Raw genomic sequence first — 17,747 nt, 5'->3', positions numbered from 1 at the left:
CACATTCTTTTTTTTTTTTTTTTGAGACGGAGTTTCGCTCTGTCGTCCAGGCTGGAGTATAGTGGCGCCATCTAGGCTCACTGCAACCTCCACCTCCCAGGTTCAAACAATTCTTGTGCCTCAGCCTCCCACGGAGTTAGGACTAAGGCATGCACCACCACGCCTGGCTAATTTTTGTATTTTTAGTAGAGAGAGGGGCTCGCCATGTTGGTCAGCCTGGTCTTGAACTCCTGACCTCAGGTGATCCGCCCACCTCGGCCTCTCAAGGTGCTGGGTTTTCAGGCGTGAGCCACCGTGCCTGGCCCACTTCACATTGTTTTCTTTTTTTTTTTTTTTTGAGGCGGAGTCTCGCTCTGTCGCCCAGTCTGGAGTGCAGTGGCACGATCTTGGCTCACTGCAAGCTCCACCTCCCAGGTTCACACCATTCTCTTGCCTCAGCCTCTGGAGTAGCTGGGACTACAGGCGCCCGTCACCACACCCAGCTAATTTTTTGTATTTTTTAGTAGAGACCGGGTTTCACCATGTTAGCCAGGATGGTCTCGATCTCCTGACCTCGTGATCCGCCCGCCTCGGCCTCCCAAAGTGCTGGGATTACAGGCGTGAGCCACGGCGCCCGGCCTTCACATTCTTAATCTCCGTGTTCTCTGATCCCTTTTTTAGGAGTCTGATATTGATGACACTAGGACTTCAATTGCAGCCTCTGTGTGGATGGGCCTCTTGTCCCTTGATTAGTCTCCTATTTCGATCGGTTTGACACACATGAACAGTATTTAGAAAGATGATGCTACTGATCTCTTGTTTGTAAGACCCTGACTTTGAGGTTTTTTGAAAAACTCATGAAACAGTTATAAGAACAATTTTCTACAGAAATCCCAGGACGGTAACCAATTTACAAGAGTTGCCCCGCCAACACAGGTGAGGTATGGAGACAGCCCCTCTCTTGGGTAGGGGGTCGGCTTTCATTTGTCCCTTTTGAGTCCACTAGCCCTCAGCCTCCTCCATTTCCAGGGGCCACTGATGTAATTTCTCTATTGTCTTACGTGCTCTTTGCCTAAATGTCTCCCATGTAGTTCACTATCGCTTCCTACCACCAGATGGTGGAAAGGGAAAAGGAAATAACGGGCCGGTAGAGGAATGTGGTGGCAGGCAGAGTATCTATGGCGAAAGGTGTGGTGGTGAATGGACCCAAAACGGAGCTTCTGAATTGCCCACGAATGCCCACGGATTCCCTGTTAACATTTTAGCGCCCACTCAAGGGTCGGCCGTCCAGGTCTGGGAGTCAGTAAGGCACAATAATGCCTGCTAGGGAGGGAGCCAGCCCTCATCTCAGCGGATTCCTGGGAACGTCAGACCTCGGGAACATTCCTAACACCCGAACCGCACCTGGCCCAGGCACTGGGGCGGGGCTTAGGCGGGTCCCAGCGAGGCGATGCGTCCCCTCGGCCCCGCTGCGTCCTTCGCCCGTTTTTCCCCACGTCAGTGCCACCGCCTCCTCTGTGCGGAACTCGCACCTGGCCTGCCTGCGTTCCCACGCCCCACCGAAGGGACGCCGCGTTTCTCTCCCTTCCAAGGGACCCTTTTCCTTCCCCTCCAACAGCCCCCCCGGGGAAAACTCATTCCAGATTGCCTCGATGCCCCAGGGCCACCTGCCATCACCCTGGGCAGGCGTTTGGCCCCGGGCCTGCCCTGGTCTCCATCCCCAGCCCGTCCTCCACCTCTTGTCGCCCCCTCCCGCTCAGCCCCCTTCTCCTCCTTCTCCACGTGCCCCTGCACTCCCACGCCCCTCCCCCAAGAAGCCCCTCTCCTCCGGTCTCGAGGAGTCTCGCGGCACTTCCCGGGGCGTCAGCCCAGCCGCCGCGGGTGGGTGGCAGCCGCGCGGAGCGGGGTGCCTCTGGCGCGGGCGGTGAGGAGGGCGCCCAAGCGCCTCAGCCGCAGGGACGCCCCCGGCGCCTGCCCCGACGCGGCCCCGGCCCCGGCCCCGGCCCCGCCCCTCTCCGGCCCCGCCCCCGCCCGGCGGCCGCGCGTCCCCGGCAGGCGGAGCTGCAGGAGCCTCGCGGCAGCGCTGAGGAGGAGGGGAGAGCGGGCGGCGCGGCCGCGGCTGCCGGGCGCTGGGCTGGGCGGCGCTGTTTTTTTTTTTTTTTTTTTTTTTTTTCGCAATTTCCACTCGCGGGGAGCAGGAAACCCGGCGCAGCCGGGCGCATTGGGCCGCGATGCAACAGCAGCAGCAGGAGTCGCCCCGGGGCAGCAGCGGCAGCAGCAGCAGAGGCAGCAGCGGGCGGCGCTGAGCCGCCGCCGCCGCCACTGAGGAAGAAGCCGGCCCAGCCGCCGCCGCGTCCGGACCCTCGCGCCTGGATCCCAGCGCCCCGATCCCGGCGCCCCGACCCCCACGCCCGCCTCTGCCAACTTTCACGCTGCCTCGGCGGCCCGGCCCGGCTCGACGCCAATGGGTGAGTGGGGGCCGCCCGCGTCCGGGCGTCCACTTCAGCCTTGAGGGCGGCGCGCCAGTCCCAGAACCGCGGAGCCCGGGAGGGCGCCCCGGGGGCAGGGTCCGGACGGGGGACACCGCGGTGGGCGCCCTCGCCTGCCTCGCGCACCCCCATTCACTCCCACTTGCGCCCGTGTGCCCGCCGAGCCCGCGCGCGGCGCCGACGGGAACCCGCGGGGGCCTGAGCCGACGATCACGGGGGCTGGCCCCGGGCGGCTCGGGCTGAGGGATGCAGGGGGTGTGGTTGGTTTTTCGGGTGGGCGGGGAGAGTTTTGTCTTGGCCATTTTTGCACCCGAGCGTGCCCTCCTCTGCGCTGCGGACACGGGCACCCGGACCTGGTGGGCTCCGGCCCTGCGCGGGGCTGCTGGTGTCTTCCTGGTCCTGTCTCGGGGGAAGCTGCAACCTCGGGGTCTTGGAGGGGGCTGGGTTGCCTTTGCTGGGGGCTGACAGGGGTTGGGGGGTGGGGCGGGAAACGCCCCAGTTCCTGGTCTGGCTCGCAGTCCCGGGGTCCAGAGCACCTGACGCTCCTCTCCTTGCGCCCCCCTTCCTCCCGGCCCCGACCCTTTCGCTGCTGCCTTCCTCCAGCCTGGCGAGCTCTCTGCTCCGTGATGCTAAAAGGCCACTTCCCATACTGTCCTTTAAGTCTTCAGGGTCTGGGACCTGGAAATGGTGATCCGGTCTTTGATTTACTGAGTAAACATCAGTTCGAAGTAGCCAACTAACCTTTGAACCCCTGGGTCCCATTTGATTTAGACCCCGGAGCGTTGGAACCACCTTGCTGCCCAGAGAAGCTGCCGCTTTATTGGCAAGGCACTTACGATTACTTGGGCTATTAAATGTTTGGTCTACCCAGGTAATGTTCTTGCTGACAGCCAGCTTCTGTTTTTCAGCCTCTGGCAGATTATTTTTGGATGTTCCTAGGCCAGGCATAGGAAGGCTGCAGATAATAATAAATCATAATAAAGTGAGACCTTTCTGTGTTCAGGTAATAGGGTTCCAGTACACTAGTGAGGATGTTCAGAAAGCCTGAAGGATTGGAAAAGAGGAGGTTTAACCCAGTCCGTTGTTGACAGGCAAAGTTAAAATCCCATTTGTGGTCATTTGCCAAAAAAGGTTTTCCTTTTCTAAGTAGTGGTGATCTGTTGTCCCCTTGGCTTAAATGTCACTTTTTTCACAGTGCCCTTCTCTCCCACCTGCAGTCTAAATTGGTTCCTGTTCCATTTTCTCATACAACACCTTTTTTTCGTAGCAGTATTACATATTTGTGCGTAACAGTTATCTCCTCTACTGTAAGCTCTGTGACCATAGGGACAGCACAGTGTTGCATAGTTTGCTCAGCACTTTTGGTGTGTGGCACAGAGCAGGACCTAAATATTTGTTGAATGAATGAATGAGGGGCATGAAATCCTCCTACTCTGCTGGGGACAGAACACTTAACTCACTCTTGTTTTGCTTTGGCCCATAAGATGATTTAGTTCATTGGCAGAAGTATATACTTTAAACCTTACAGGCCACTTTAGTAATGGGTTAATTTCTCCCGAGGTAACCAAAAATTCTGTTTTGATCACCTTTCATTTTGGGTGGGTCACCGAGAGGGTTATGCACAAAAAGAAGTTAATCCAAATGTCTTCTCCCATGGCCAGACTGTGCTTTCTGTATGTCAATGAGAAGGGGACTGAGTCTCATTTAAGAAGAATCAGACCTATTTTTCAGATTTGAACTGTTTTCATTCTTCAGAACTTCCTACGAAAAATAGAGTGCTCCTGTAGTTTTTAGTCCTTTTATACTTAATCTTTACTGCAACCATTATTGCAGGGGGAGGGGGCATCGATTTTCATTTATTTCAGGAGTTAATACTTAGAGGTGATAATGTCAAAACGAATGTAATTTAATTCATGTTTATAGTGGGATTTAAGGTGCTTATAGTAGTTTGTGGCTAAAAATCACCTGCTCTTTTGAAAGCATCTCCAGCAGTATATTTGTAATGAAGTGCAGTTATTTAACGGTTCATTCTGTATGTCTTCCAATGGAGTGATCTAATGGGCTGAGGTTGTGTGTATGCAGACAGAGGCCCACCCTTTCCCCCAAGTCTCTGGTTTTCAGATTTATCCAGTTTATCAATTTGATGCAATTTTATTCTTTTTTAAGAGGGAGGGTCTCGCTGTGTTGCCCAGGATGGATTTGAACTCCTGGACTCCAGATCTTCCCAAGTAGCTGGGACTGCACGCTCACACCACTGTGCCTGATTCTGATACACTTATATTCTTACCTGGCCTGATAATGAGTTTTCTCTTGATGGATAACATAGTAAAACTGTATCTTATATTTCGTTTTCTGAAAAATAACAGAAAAGAACCAAATCCCTAACCCTGAAGTGAAGCTGGTTAGTTGCAACATGGCCTCTTATAAAAGCCCATCAGAATGTGCCCTCTGAACTTGCTAGGAGATGCATGCCTACAGTGCCAGACACAGAGAAAGCCTCTTATAATTACAATTAAACAGATATTATGGTGACCCAAATCTGTGAGTAGTGAAGAGTTTGCAAGCCCACAAATGATTTCTGTTTAATTCCAGAGTAACAACAAAGTTTGGATAGCCTTTGGCAATGTATTTATTGTATTGGCAGTAGACTGCTGTATGCTAAACTAAAGCTAAAATGAACATAATGTGTTGGTCTGTACAAATGTCTTGAGTTAGAAATGGAAGAAAAGGCTCCCACCTTAATTGTACATAAGCTTTACCCACTTCTATCCATCTTGGCACGAGCAAAAGCTTGCTGTGGCTCTGGTTACACAAACCTTGGTGGTTTCTTCTCTTACTACTTCAGTTCTTTTGGCGTTACTGACATTCTCTCATCAACTCTTGAGTTTGTAGTTGTTTTTAATGTATTTTGCATACAGAAGTATTTGTTCATCTATCCATCCATCCATCCATCCAATGTTTGTTGATCTTTGCATAGGCACTGTGCTAAGAACAGGTGCAGAACAGAGACATGACACTTTGGGCTTCTCAGTCTAATGAAGGCTGACTTGAATGCAATTCTCATGGCAGTATGTAGCTGAAAGCCATAGTAGAGCGCATGAAAGATGAGTGGAGAAGGCCAATCTGACTTAGCCTGGAGAGTGCCCAGGACAGTGTCTTAGAGGAGATTGTGTTTGAGCAGAAATCTGGTTGAGTATGAGTCATCGCTGCCCTCCAGCCACACCAGGTTCTTGTGGCAGAGACTGAGAACAAGCACCGTGGGAACCGCGGGGCATCTCAGTAAGATGGTACAAGGAAGGATGACTTAGAGGACTTGCACCTGTGTCAGGTGGCTTGAGGGCGTGTTTAAGGAAGCTGGGCATTACTTTGGATTGGATGCTACCAGGGGGAATTTGTGATTGGGTATTTTAACAAATGTTCTCTAGGAGCAGGGAACATTGGAGGCAGGCCACAGCTATGGTTGGTAAAGCAGCAGCAGTCATTTGCATTATCCAGGATTGGGGGATATTTGGTCATGTGTGTGGTTTGGACAAGGTGCATGTTTTGTCCGTGTTCAGACATGATTAATGTGTGGTCTTGTTTTCATCTTATTCCATCCTGGTCGCAGAGTGGCCTTGTCTGATGTTGGTTTTCTAGGGAATTGTTTCTGTTCAACAGGACACCCTGGCCCAGCTGTGGGTGCCTGGCCAGCTCCCAGCCAGAAGAACTGCTCTTTCTCCGAGTTAACTATGTGACGGGCAGGGGCAGGGAATAGGAGGCAGTGGGGGAGGAAAATGGCTTTCTAGGTATATCTGTGGCTACTTCATATCAACCAGGTCTAGCCTGGACTGTTGTTCAATGCTAAGCACGATGGACATCTGAAATGCTATACTAAGGGAAGAGAGAGTGACAGAGAAAGAGCAAGCTGCTGAGAACCAAGAAGTCAGTGCTAATGGGAAAGACGCAGAACAGGAAAATAGCCCAAATACTTAGTGTTAGAGAAGGAGAGCCTCTAATGCAGCGCTTCTCAGAGGGTGGCCCCAGGCCAGTAGCACAGCCTCCCCTGCAACCCGTTAGAGATACAGATTCTCTGGCTTCATTCCAGCAGACCTCCTGAATCAGGAATGCTGGGGATGGGGCCCAGCAATCTGCATTTTCATGAGTCCTCCAGGTGGTTCTGATCATAGTCCAGTGTAGAACCCCTCCTTGCCTTACAGTTGAGAAAGCTGACATCCGGAGCTCGTGGTTCACTGGGGTACACAAGGCACTCTGTTCATAAGACTATTATAAGTCTTATAAGTACTGTTATAAGTGACTCATTACCTTAGAGAAGGAGAAAGACATACTCCTACTTCAAAACAAACTTCTTGTGTTAAGACAGTACAGTGTGGATTCTTCCACGAATCCAGTCCAACCCAGACCTCCAACACCTAGGCATTAGTGACACTAGGCAGCCGATCTCAGTGTTAGTCTCTGAGACTTTTACCAGAGTATCACACAGGCACTTCCCAGCATCCTTTACCCTCCATCCTCTTTAAAGGGGACTTTAAGTTACACTGTTTGCATTATTCCAGTGTGTAATATTTGTTCATGATTTTCTATACCTGGTACCTGTATTCGTTTCTGATTGCTGCTGTACCTACCACAGACTTAGTGCCTGGAGACATCACATGTTTATCATCCGTCACTGGGCGACAATCACGAAGTCAGCAGAGCTGCATTCCTTCTGGAGGCTGTAGGAGGGAATCCCTTTCCTTGCCTTTTCCAGCTTCCAGAACTGGCATTCCTTTGCTTGTGGCCTCTTCCTCTCTCCAAAGCCAGCAACGGCTGGGCAGCTCTCTCTCCCATCACATCATTGTTACTGACTCTTCTGCCCCTCTCTTCCACGTGTATGGACTCCTGTGATGACATTGGGTCCACCTGGATATTCCAGGCTCATCTCCAGGTCAGCTGATCAGTAAGTTTAACTCCCCTTTGCCTTGTAACCTAATATTCACACATCCTGGGCTTTAGGATGTGGGCATCTGGGGGCGGGGAGGGAATGTTATTCTGACCACTACACTGCCCTGTGGTGGACCTGACTTTTCCTGGTTTCTCTTGGATAACTGTGTGTTCATAGTCAACTGCCCTGTCCCTCCTTGGGAAGATTCCATCTTTGGTTCTATTTAGATTTTTACAGTTTATTAATAAAGCCGCCTTAAAGTTACATCTTGCATTCACTTTTCTCTCCTCTTCACTGCTGTTTTTTTGAGACAGCTTGTCCCACTCTTCCCCTTTCCTCACATAGCCTGCCCTACACCTACCAGGACTCTGGCACTGCCTTGATTGTGTTCTAGAAACTGATCATGCTGAGGTTATCCTGAATGATCCTTCTCCAATCACGAAGTACATGGTCTCAGGCCTCACCATGTTTGACTTCACTGAAGCTTGAGACTGAAGACTGGAAGTCTTTGTCTTCTAGAACACCCTATTTTTTCCTGATTTCTCCTACAGTCCTCCCTTCTTTTCTTCCACCCCTGTCCACCTGTGGAATGCTGTCATCTCTGGTCCCCTTATGTTTAGTGTGTCCTTGAGTGATTGCAGCCACTTTGCCAATTCAGGTGTCGCCTATTGACGATGCCCACATCTGTCCCCAGTCTTGGTCTCTGTTCTGAGCTCAGGACCCACCCACTATAAGCACCACAAGGGCAGGAACCTCGTCAGTTTGGTCATTGTGTTCCTGTGCCTGGTACACTGTAAGCCTAAGATTAACATTGGTTGAGCTGATTATCATTGGTATCCTCTCCTAGCTAACTTCACCCAGGTGTGTCTTAGACGCCTCAGACTGAGCATGTTGCAAACTAAGCACAGCATTTCTCCTCTGTAATACCTGCCCTGCCTCTTTTTACTTCCCATTTCGTTGAGGGTATCACCATCTTTCGTGTCACTTCCACAGGGACGCTGCTATTGTTCCTTGCCTCTTGTTCCTTCCCCTTTCCCTGCCCCTTCTGATGTACAGTCAAGCCCCAAGTGGCTCTGGAATTGACCCTATGTGTCTACCCTTCTGCAAATGCTTTAGATCCTGAATGCCTTAGTGAAGCCTTCGTGAAGCTCGGCAGCCACCAATGCTTTCGCTTATTCTAAGCTCATTCAGGTCTCTGAGACTTTGCCCACGTATTTCCCTTCATGGGGAACAGATGTCACTCTCTCCTCTGCCTTGTAGACTCCCTGTATCAGTTTCCTATTGCTGCAGTAACAAATCACTGTGAACCTAGTGGCTTGAAACAGCACAAATGTGTAATCTTATAGTTCTAGAGGTCGGAAGTTCAAAATGGATCTTACCGGGTCGATATCAAGGTGTCAGCAGGGTTGCGTTCTTTCTGGAGGAATTCATTTCCCTGCCTTGCCCGGCTTCTAGAGGCTGCCTGCAGTGCCTTTACCTCCTTCACTCGTGACCCCAGCCCTCCAACCTCTGCTTCAGTCCTGGCATCTCCTATCTTTCACCGAGCCACCTGCCTGCCTTTTATGAGGACCATTGTTTGACGCTGGGCCCACCTGGATAATCCAGGATCCCCTCCCCTTCTCAGGATGCCTGGTGAATCACACCTGCAAAGTTCCTGTTGCCATGGAAGGGAACATAGTCACAGGTTCTGGGGATTAGGATATGGCCATCTTTGGGAAGTCATTGTTCAGCCTCCCACACCGCTTGTGCATCTGTGGGAGCCTGCTCCAAAGGTGTGCTGTACCATACTTTGTTTAAAACATTTTTTATTTTTAATTTTTGTGGGTCCATAGCAGGTGTATAAAGTTGTGGGGTACATGAGATGTTTTGATACAGGCATGCAATGCATAGTGATACAACATTTCCTCTTGTATTAAGTCTCCATCTCCAACTGGATCTGCTCAGCTCCATTGCCCTGGCACATTGCCTGGCATACAGTAAGTGCCATATGTTAATGAATGAACATGTAACCCTTTCACCCAAGTACGGTTACAACTTGCAATTCTCCACGACTATGGACCACCAGGAGTGAGTGTGCAATTCTGTAAAGTCCCCTGGGCAGAGCATGTTGACAAGGTCTGTTTGCTGACAGTTCCTGGTGGCCCACACTGTAGTGGGTGAGAAGGGTGATGCCACATGTATTACATGGCTTTAACAAAGAACTGCACATTTTAAGATAGAAAATTCTCTCTGGCAGTGGTTCTGAACTGGGGGCAATTCTCCCCACCAGGGGGACACAGCACTATCTGGAGACACTTTTGGTTGTCACAGCTGGTGGCGGGGGTCAGGGGAGTGGAGAGTCATTCTACTGGCATCTACTAGTTGGAGGTCAGGGGTGCTGCTAAACATCCTACGATGCACAGGCCAGCCGCCCCCCGCACCACCACAACAAAGAGTTATCTGACCCCAAATGTCAGTCATGCTGAGGTTAAGGAAGCCTGCTCTGGGGGAACCCCGGGGGCTTATTAACACAGATGGCTGGAGCACCATTTCCTTACTTCATTATCAGTCCTTCTGGAACATAAGGCTTTGTATGTAACCACAGTCTTCGTTTTATGCACGAACCTACAAGTCACTAGAGAACAGGACTCTTTGGGACTTTCACCATTTTGTTCTTTGAATGGAGAGTGTCTTAACACAACTCTTGCCTCTCTTCCGTTGATACCTAGGTAGTTAAGCTGGGGAGAGGCAAGGGCTTTGGGGCACGAAGTTGTTAAACTTGCTTCTGGTAGTGTTTGGCCCCTGTAATGTTTTGTCTTTCTATTGGGATGTGCTTTTATGTGGGGGGACAGGCGATGGGTCCTCTGCTACTCACATATTGGTCCCTGGCATTGAAGTGCTGGAAGGAGCCTTGGCAGTCATGGCCCATGACATCAGATGATGAGACTGAGCCTCAGAGAGGCAGAGTGACAATGGTCCCCTAGTGGTAGAACCCAACTGCCTTCCAGTATGGAAGAACCAGCCCCGCCCAATTTCTGTAGGTGCTCAGAAAATGTCAGGCTCCTGCTTCCCCTCGTGAGGCTCTTGCTACAGTCTCTTTCCCTAGTAAGTTTTTTATTTTTTATTTTTTGAGACAGGGTCTCACTCTGTTGCTCAGGCTGGAGTGCAGTGGCGCAATCAAGGCTCACTGCAGCCTCGACCTCCCAGGCTCAAGCGATCCTCCCACCTCAGCCACCCAAGTAGGTGGGACTACATGTGCGTGCCACCATGCCCAGCTAATTTTTGTATTTTTTTGTAGAGATGGGGCTTCGCCATGTTGCCCAGGCTGGTCTCGAACTCCTGGGCTCAAGTGATCCACCTGCCTTGGCCTCCCAAAGCATTGGGATTAGGCGTGAGCCATCACACCAGGGTGTAAGTTTTTTTTTAAACAGATTTATTGATGTATAATTTGCATACCATACAATTTATCCATTTAAGGTGTGCAATTCAATGGGTTTTGGTACATTATTAATTTTACGCTAAAACATGTAACAAAATTTGCAATTTTCACCACTTTTAAGTGTATAGTTATACTGGGTATATTCACAATGCTTTGCAACCATCACCACTATCTAGTTCCAAAACTTTTTTTTTTTTAAATCACCCCTCCCTAGTAAGTTTCTAACTTGAAGGTCAGAATCCATGTCCCCTGGGGGTTCCTGGACCAGCCAGCCAATTTGGAGAACACTTGGAAGCCCAAGGATCCCAGTTGAGATTCCAAAGGAAGATAGGAAAAGGGAAAGCGTGGCTTTTTGTGTGTGTGTGTGTTTTTGGTTGATATTTCCTTGGGAGGCCCTTTATTTTCTCTCTCTCTCTCTCTCTCTCACACACACACACACACACACACACACACACACACACACACACACAAATTAGCCAGGCGTGGTGGCACATACCTGTAGTCCTAGCTACTCAGGAGGCTGGGGCAGGAGAATCACTTGAACCTGGGAGCAGGAGGCTACAGTGAGCCGACATCGCACCACTATACTCCAGTCTGGGCAACAGAGTGAGACCGTGTCTCAAGGAAAAAAAAAAAAAAGGTCTACATCATGGGAGAAAACACTGCAGTGCCAAACAGATCCCTCGAATTCACACACATGGTTGATATCATTCCACGTTTCTTCACTTAAATTCCTTCAGCTGGCAAAGGTCCACCAGCAACCTGGTTGATCATGAGCACTTGGTTTTCAACTTGATCATTATCTTATGGATAAATATCTTGCAGGCAGTTCTATAGTTTTCATTAGGGGACGCTTAAGGCAAAAGGTAGCTCATGGGTCTTAACTCTGTGGTCAACTGTGCTTATATTTAGCTTTACGAAGAAAAAACACTAATAACAAAAATCCTGTGATACTTGTCCTAACGGAATACTATCCAGTTGGCAAGAAAAGACCAGAAAAGGCCTCTGCTTACTTCCTTTCTGTGGCCACGGAAGTGGTGGGGGCACTGCTGGAGGCTGGTCCATCTCCAGGTGTGGGTGACAGAGTGGCAAGATGAAGTGCAGTTCAGTTCATACTGTTATTTCTATCTTGGATAAAATACTATAAACATTTCAATGCTTATTAATGACTCATTTGGCATAATAAATTTAAGTCCTTGAGCACCCAAGTACAGCATGTATAGACAGTTTAAACAACTATTTCCTTACACTTGAGCTTCTTACCAGCCAGTATGCAGACACCAGCCCTTGTGTTTTTGCCAGATTTTTCTGGACTGTTCTAGACTTAGAAGACTTGGGGCCATGTTCTAGGTCTGGTCCTCTGGGGCTGCACCAGTTTTAGCCATCACATGCCACCTCCCCATGTGAAAAGTCTTTAATTAGCTTAGTGTCCTGTCTAATTATTCCAGCTAGTTCTTAGGTTTGTGCCTGGAGCTAGACGGAGACGCTTGGCCCTCATTTTGGATGAAGACTGGGAAAGGCCATTCTTGCTCTGCTGCCCCCTCCTCTTAGCCAGCATCTTCATGGACCTCAATTTTCTTCACCAGGGTGTTCTGGGTGCTGTCTTCTGATGAGCATTTTACATAATAGCTTCTCAAAGAAATTCACTTCACAGAAGTGACTTCGTAAATGAACTTTGCCTTTCTCCTGTTTTGATCATCAAAACAAAACCAGCAAAAACATCTCTTCACAACTTGACCGAAATGGGACAGTTTTAAACCACTTAGCCAGTGATTTCTAATTACCCCTTTGTTCTCAGCAAACTATTAGATGGCAAAGAGAGGTGTCAACTCAAATACAGTAGGTCAATGAGCTCATCTGTGATCCATGAAGCAGGATGGACAGAGTAAGTGTTTGTTAATTGATGGTGATTTTTTTAAAGCTTAATTGCTGCTTTTGGCTGTCAGGAAACAAATGAAAGTAATTGGCTTGCGGAGGGTGGATTGTGGGGGGAAGAGTGAGGTGGAAGATTTCACCAATTGAAGAAAAAATTGGAAAGGGGGAAGCAGTTCACACTGTCTTCATCTGTTTTTTGGGGCATAATGACTACAGCTGCTTGCTTGAGACATTTTTAAAGTTAGTTTTTGGAATAGGTTATATATCCCCAGGATTCGAAATTCAAAAGGTGAAAAAGTGTTTACGGGAAAAAGTCTCCCTCCCATCTCTGTCCTTCAGCTATGCAGTGACCCTCCCCATAGGCTGCTGCTATTTTGTTTCTCAAGTTTTCTTCCAGGGAGCTTTCATATGTATACCAACACAGAGGCATTTCTGTTATTTTCCCCTCCTTTTTTAACGTCCTGATTAATTGATGATGGGTGAACTTCTGTCTAGCTGGGGATTTTTTCCCCCCCGGAGATGTGCATTGGAACGCTATGCCTAGTCCTTCCATCTAGTTTTGATGGAGGGATAGGTGGACTTCGGAAAAGTTCTCCAGGAGACTGCTCTATTGTCCTGAGGCTCAGCTGATCTGGGTTATTAATTGACAGAAACTTTGTCCTGGATCTTAACCCATCTAGGTGTTTTTTTTTGTTTGTTTGTTTTTGTTTTCTTGACAGAGTCTCACTCTGTTGCCCAGCCTGGAGTGCAGTGGTGTGATCTCCGCTCACTGCAACCTGTGTCTCCCGGGTTCAAGCGATTCTCCTGCCTCGGCCTCCCGAGTAGCTGGGATTACAGGCATCTGCCACTATGCCCAGCTAATTTTTTTGTATTTTTAGTAGAGATGGGGTTTCACCATGTTGGCCAGGCTGGTCTGGAACTCCCGACCTCAGGTGATCTGTCTACCTCAGCCTCCCAAAGCGCTAGGATTACAGGCGTGAGCCACCATGCCCGGCCTTAACCCATCTGGGTTTTGAACTCAGGAACAGTCTTCCCACTTTCATGTTGTATATATAGTAAGGACTTTCTTCAAATGATAGAAGCCAAGCAGGGCCCACTAACCTGAGCAAAAGGGATGCTTATTCTGGGGCCACAGGGACCTCTCATGCAACCCAAGGGTGCCTGCTGGAGGAGCTGGACCCCAAGAAGCAGCAGCTGGAGCTAGGTGTGGGCCAGCTGCCCAGTGTGCCCTCTGGCCATGCTTCCTCCCTGTCCCCTTTCTTCTGTGTGACTTGTTCATGGGGCACATGCCACAGTTCCAAATGCCTGTTAAGTGTGACTTGATTTGGTCCCAGTTCCACATTTTTGTTAGTGAGACTGAGCCCACCGGAGCTTCTGTCTCCCCCCACCTCCACCCTCCATATACACAGGTGGCTGCTCCATGCCCACATCCATGGTGGGCGGGAGGTGCTCAGTTCCAGTCCTGGTGTAAATGTTGAAGGAGGGCGCATGGAGGACCCAAATGAAGCCCTGCCCTGTGGAGGAGTGGGTGCTACGGGGCCGCCCTCGGGCCAGGCACTCTCAGTGAGGATGCTAGACTGCCTGCCAGTGTCGCCATTCATTTTCCCTGCCCTCCTCTTGACAAAGGAGTGACTGATGTGAGGCCGTGTGGCCTCTTCTGTGCTCTAGCCATCCAGGATGTTCATTCCATCCCCACAGAGTCCCTTCTATGAGGCTCCCTGAGGAAGGGCCCTTGTTGGAGCCGAGAACAGTTGTGCTTCAGAGTAATGGGGCTATTTTAATCCTTTGAGCTCCTGAACTGTGTGACTAAGCTCCATGTCACCTATTGAGTTGGCGGCCGTTAAAAAGTGTGTCTGTGCCTCTGGGGGCCCTTGGATGGGTTGGTGATAGCATGCCATGGGGGAAGGGTACAGTTGTGACATCGTCTGGCGCTTTTAGGGAACCTGTGGGTTTTTAAATGGAGGAAGAGATGTAGACATTGTAAAAAACAGCCACCGCCTGACGAGTTAACCCCTGAGGTAGAGATGCGCTCCAGAAAGCGGGCAGGGGGCTCTCGCCCTAATGCCTATCTCCTCCCTCCTGCCTTCTCCCCCTCTTTTTCTCCTCTCTCTCCCCCTACCTTTTCTCTCTCTGCTCTTTCTTCATCCCCTCACCCTTTCTCTCATCCCTCACTCCTCTTCACCCTGTCTCCCTCACTTTCTCTCATCCAGATCCATCTCCCCTACCCTCTTTGTCCCCGCATCTCTCTCCCATTCCCCTGCACCCCCTCTCCCCTTCCACCCTCTTTTCCCCACCCCTTCTCCCCACACCTTCTCTTTCCCTCTCAGTCTCTCTCCCCTCATCCTCACTGTCCACCCCCAGCCTCCTGACCCTCCCCACTTCTGCTCTCCCTTCCTCTCAGCCCCTCTGTGTTTTGCCCCTTTCTTCCCAGCCCGTTTCTCTTATTTTCTCTCTTCCTCACCCCTCCTCTCCTGGCCCCTGTGTCTTACCCTTCTCATTGCCCACATCCCTTCTCCACTGCCCCCTTCTCCACACTTCCTCTCCTGTTCTTACTAAGCCCTTCTTCCTTTCTTCTTCCCCCTCCTGCCTCTCTTCTCTCACCCCTCAACACCTCCACACCCCCCCCACTTGGCCCCCCCAACTCTTCCTCTCCTCTCTCCCATCCTCTCATCTGCCACCAAGCCCCCTTTTCTGTCTCTCTGCCCACTTCTTTCTCCCCCGACCCCAGTTCTCTCCCCGGAACCCCACTCTGGCCCCAGTGCCCACTCTCCCTCAACCCCTCTTCTCTCTTGCACTTCCTCCTCCTTCCCACATTCTCCCATTTCTTCCTTCAAACCCAGTATTGCTGCGTGCCTCAGATTTTCAATCCCACAGGGCAGGAAGAGCCAGGGACAGGGTTACTGGCCTTCTCCATCCCACAGCCAGCCATGGGTCCCTACTCTAGAATAACTGTGATTTTTATTTTAGTGTACTTCTTTTAGAGTTATATATATATATATATATATATATATTTTTTTTTTTTTTTTTTTTTTTTTTTTTTTTGAGATGGACTCTCACTCTGTTGCCCCGGTTGGAGTGCAATGGCATGATCTTGGCTCACTGCAACCTCTACCTCCCCAGTTCAAGGGATCCTCCCGCCTCAGCCTCCCGAGTAGCTGGGATTACAGGCGCACACCACCATGCCTGGCTAATTTTTGTATTTTTAGCAGGGACAGGGTTTCATTGTGTTATCCAGGCTGGTCTCGAACTCGTGGCCTCAAGTGATCCACCCACCTCAGCCTCCCAAAGTGCTGGGATTACAGGTGTGAGCCACTGTGCCTGGCACTATTTCTTTTTTCTTATGAACTCCTCTTACTATCATTCCCAAATATTTTGGTGTATTTCTTTTTAGGTTTTCTTTATTTTTATTTTTATTTTTTTTGATAGAGTCTTGCTCTATCCCCCAGGCTGGAGTGCAGTGGCATGATCTCGGCTCACTGCAACCTCTGCCTCCTGGGTTCAAACGATTCTCCTGCCTTAGCCTCTCGAGTAGCTGGGATTACAGGTGCCTGCCACCTCGCCCGGCTAATTTTTTGCATTTTTAGTAGAGACAGGGTCTCACCATGTTAGTCAGGCTGGTCTCAAACTCCTGACCTCAGGTGATCCACCCACCTTGGCCTCCCAAAGTGCTGAGATTACAGGTGTGAGCTACCATGCCCAGCCAGGGTTTTTACTATTAATATATACTTGTTGCTATATGTACATGTATTTTATATATACATGTGTATATATTTATATGTATATATATATATGTCCTTGTTTTTTCCACTTCATAGTCATCTTTGAAGCCAGTGTTTTTAGTAGCTGAATATTTGAGTTCATGCATCTTAATTTATGTAACTATTTCCCTGTCATTTGAGCATTTAGGTAGCTTCTATGATCTTGATATTATATAGACGAGGATGTGATGGACATATGTCCCCTTTCTATCCTGTAAGGAAATCACACTGTAGGCAGGGTGGCATTTTATATCCATTCTTTATCTCCATAGATGCCCAAATGACTGGACTGGCCCCTGATGATGAGAAGGAAGAAGAGTTCAGTCCAGGGGAATTGGCACATGGGAATTGGCAGGGTACTTGTCCTCCATGTGTTTGCTTTCAGTTTTAGTTCCAGAAACTCTGTGTTCATATGGCTTATCATCCCTTTTATATGTGCTCTGTGTGTGTGTGTGTGTGTGTGTGTGTGAGAGAGAGAGAGAGAGAGAAGAGAGATGGAGACAGATCAACTGATACTTCTTTTTTTTGAGACAGTCTTGCTCTGTCGCCCAGGCTGGAGTGCAGTGGTGCGATCTCGGCTCACTGCAAGCTCCGCCTCCCGGGTTCACGCCATTCTCCTGCCTCAGCCTCCCGAGTAGCTGGGACTACAGGCGCCCGCCACCATGTCCAGCTAATTTTTTGTATTTTTTTTAGTAGAGATGAGGTTTCACCGTGTTAGCCACGATGGTCTCTATCTCCTGACCTCGTGATCCGCCCGCCTCGGCCTCCCAAAGTACTGGGATTACAGGCGTGAGCTACCGTGCCCGGCCCCAACTGATACTTCTAAAAGCAACTGTATGTGGGCTTTTATGTTCCACAGCACTGTCCCTATTTCACTGCACCACTGTGGGGCAATTAATCCTGGTCTCGAGTTCAGGTGTAAGATTAGAGGACACACAGTGAAAGGTGAAATCCTTGGGGGTTTGGTTCCTTTGTTTTCTCTCCCGCTTTTTGCCATTCTTTTTCTTTCTTTGTTTCTTTGTTTCTTTTTTTTTTTTTTTGAGATGAAGTTTCACTCTTGTTGTCCGGGCTGGAGTGCAATGGCGCGGTCTCAGCTCACTGCAACCTCCACCTCCTGGGTTCAAGCGATTCTCCCGCCTCAGCCTCCCAAGTAGCTGGGATTACAGCCATGCGTCACCATGCCCGGCTAATTATTGTATTTTTAGTAGAGACAGGGTTTCACCATATTGGCCAGGATGGTCTCGAACTCCTGACCTCAGGGGATCCACCCACCTCAGCCTCCCAAAGTGCTGGGATTACAGGCGTGA

The 17,747-nt window shown here is 49.6% G+C and overlaps 1 protein-coding gene across 8 annotated transcripts in view; it reads left to right on the top strand.

The window, feature by feature from the left end:
- The first annotated feature begins 2,013 nt into the window (after positions 1–2,013).
- The window catches only part of SH3KBP1 (SH3 domain containing kinase binding protein 1), a 357,317-nt gene continuing 341,583 nt past the window's right edge, over positions 2,014–17,747 (top strand). For 4 of the 8 annotated variants that reach the window (XM_034950170.4, XM_034950166.4, XM_055106669.3 and 1 more), the window contains exon 1: positions 2,075–2,447. In XM_034950170.4, the coding sequence (XP_034806061.1) occupies positions 2,444–2,447 (4 nt within the window). In that variant the 5' untranslated portion in view covers positions 2,075–2,443. Of the gene's footprint in view, positions 2,448–17,747 lie in introns of all 8 variants that reach the window. The other 4 variants (XM_034950171.4, XM_034950169.4, XM_034950167.3 and 1 more) reach the window with 3 other exon arrangements.

This window comes from Pan paniscus, chromosome X, assembly GCF_029289425.2.
Source record: "Pan paniscus chromosome X, NHGRI_mPanPan1-v2.0_pri, whole genome shotgun sequence".
Classification (NCBI taxonomy): domain Eukaryota; kingdom Metazoa; phylum Chordata; class Mammalia; order Primates; family Hominidae; genus Pan; species Pan paniscus.
The sequence above is the reverse complement of the archived record's forward strand: the minus strand, read 5'-3'. Positions and strand labels throughout refer to the sequence as shown.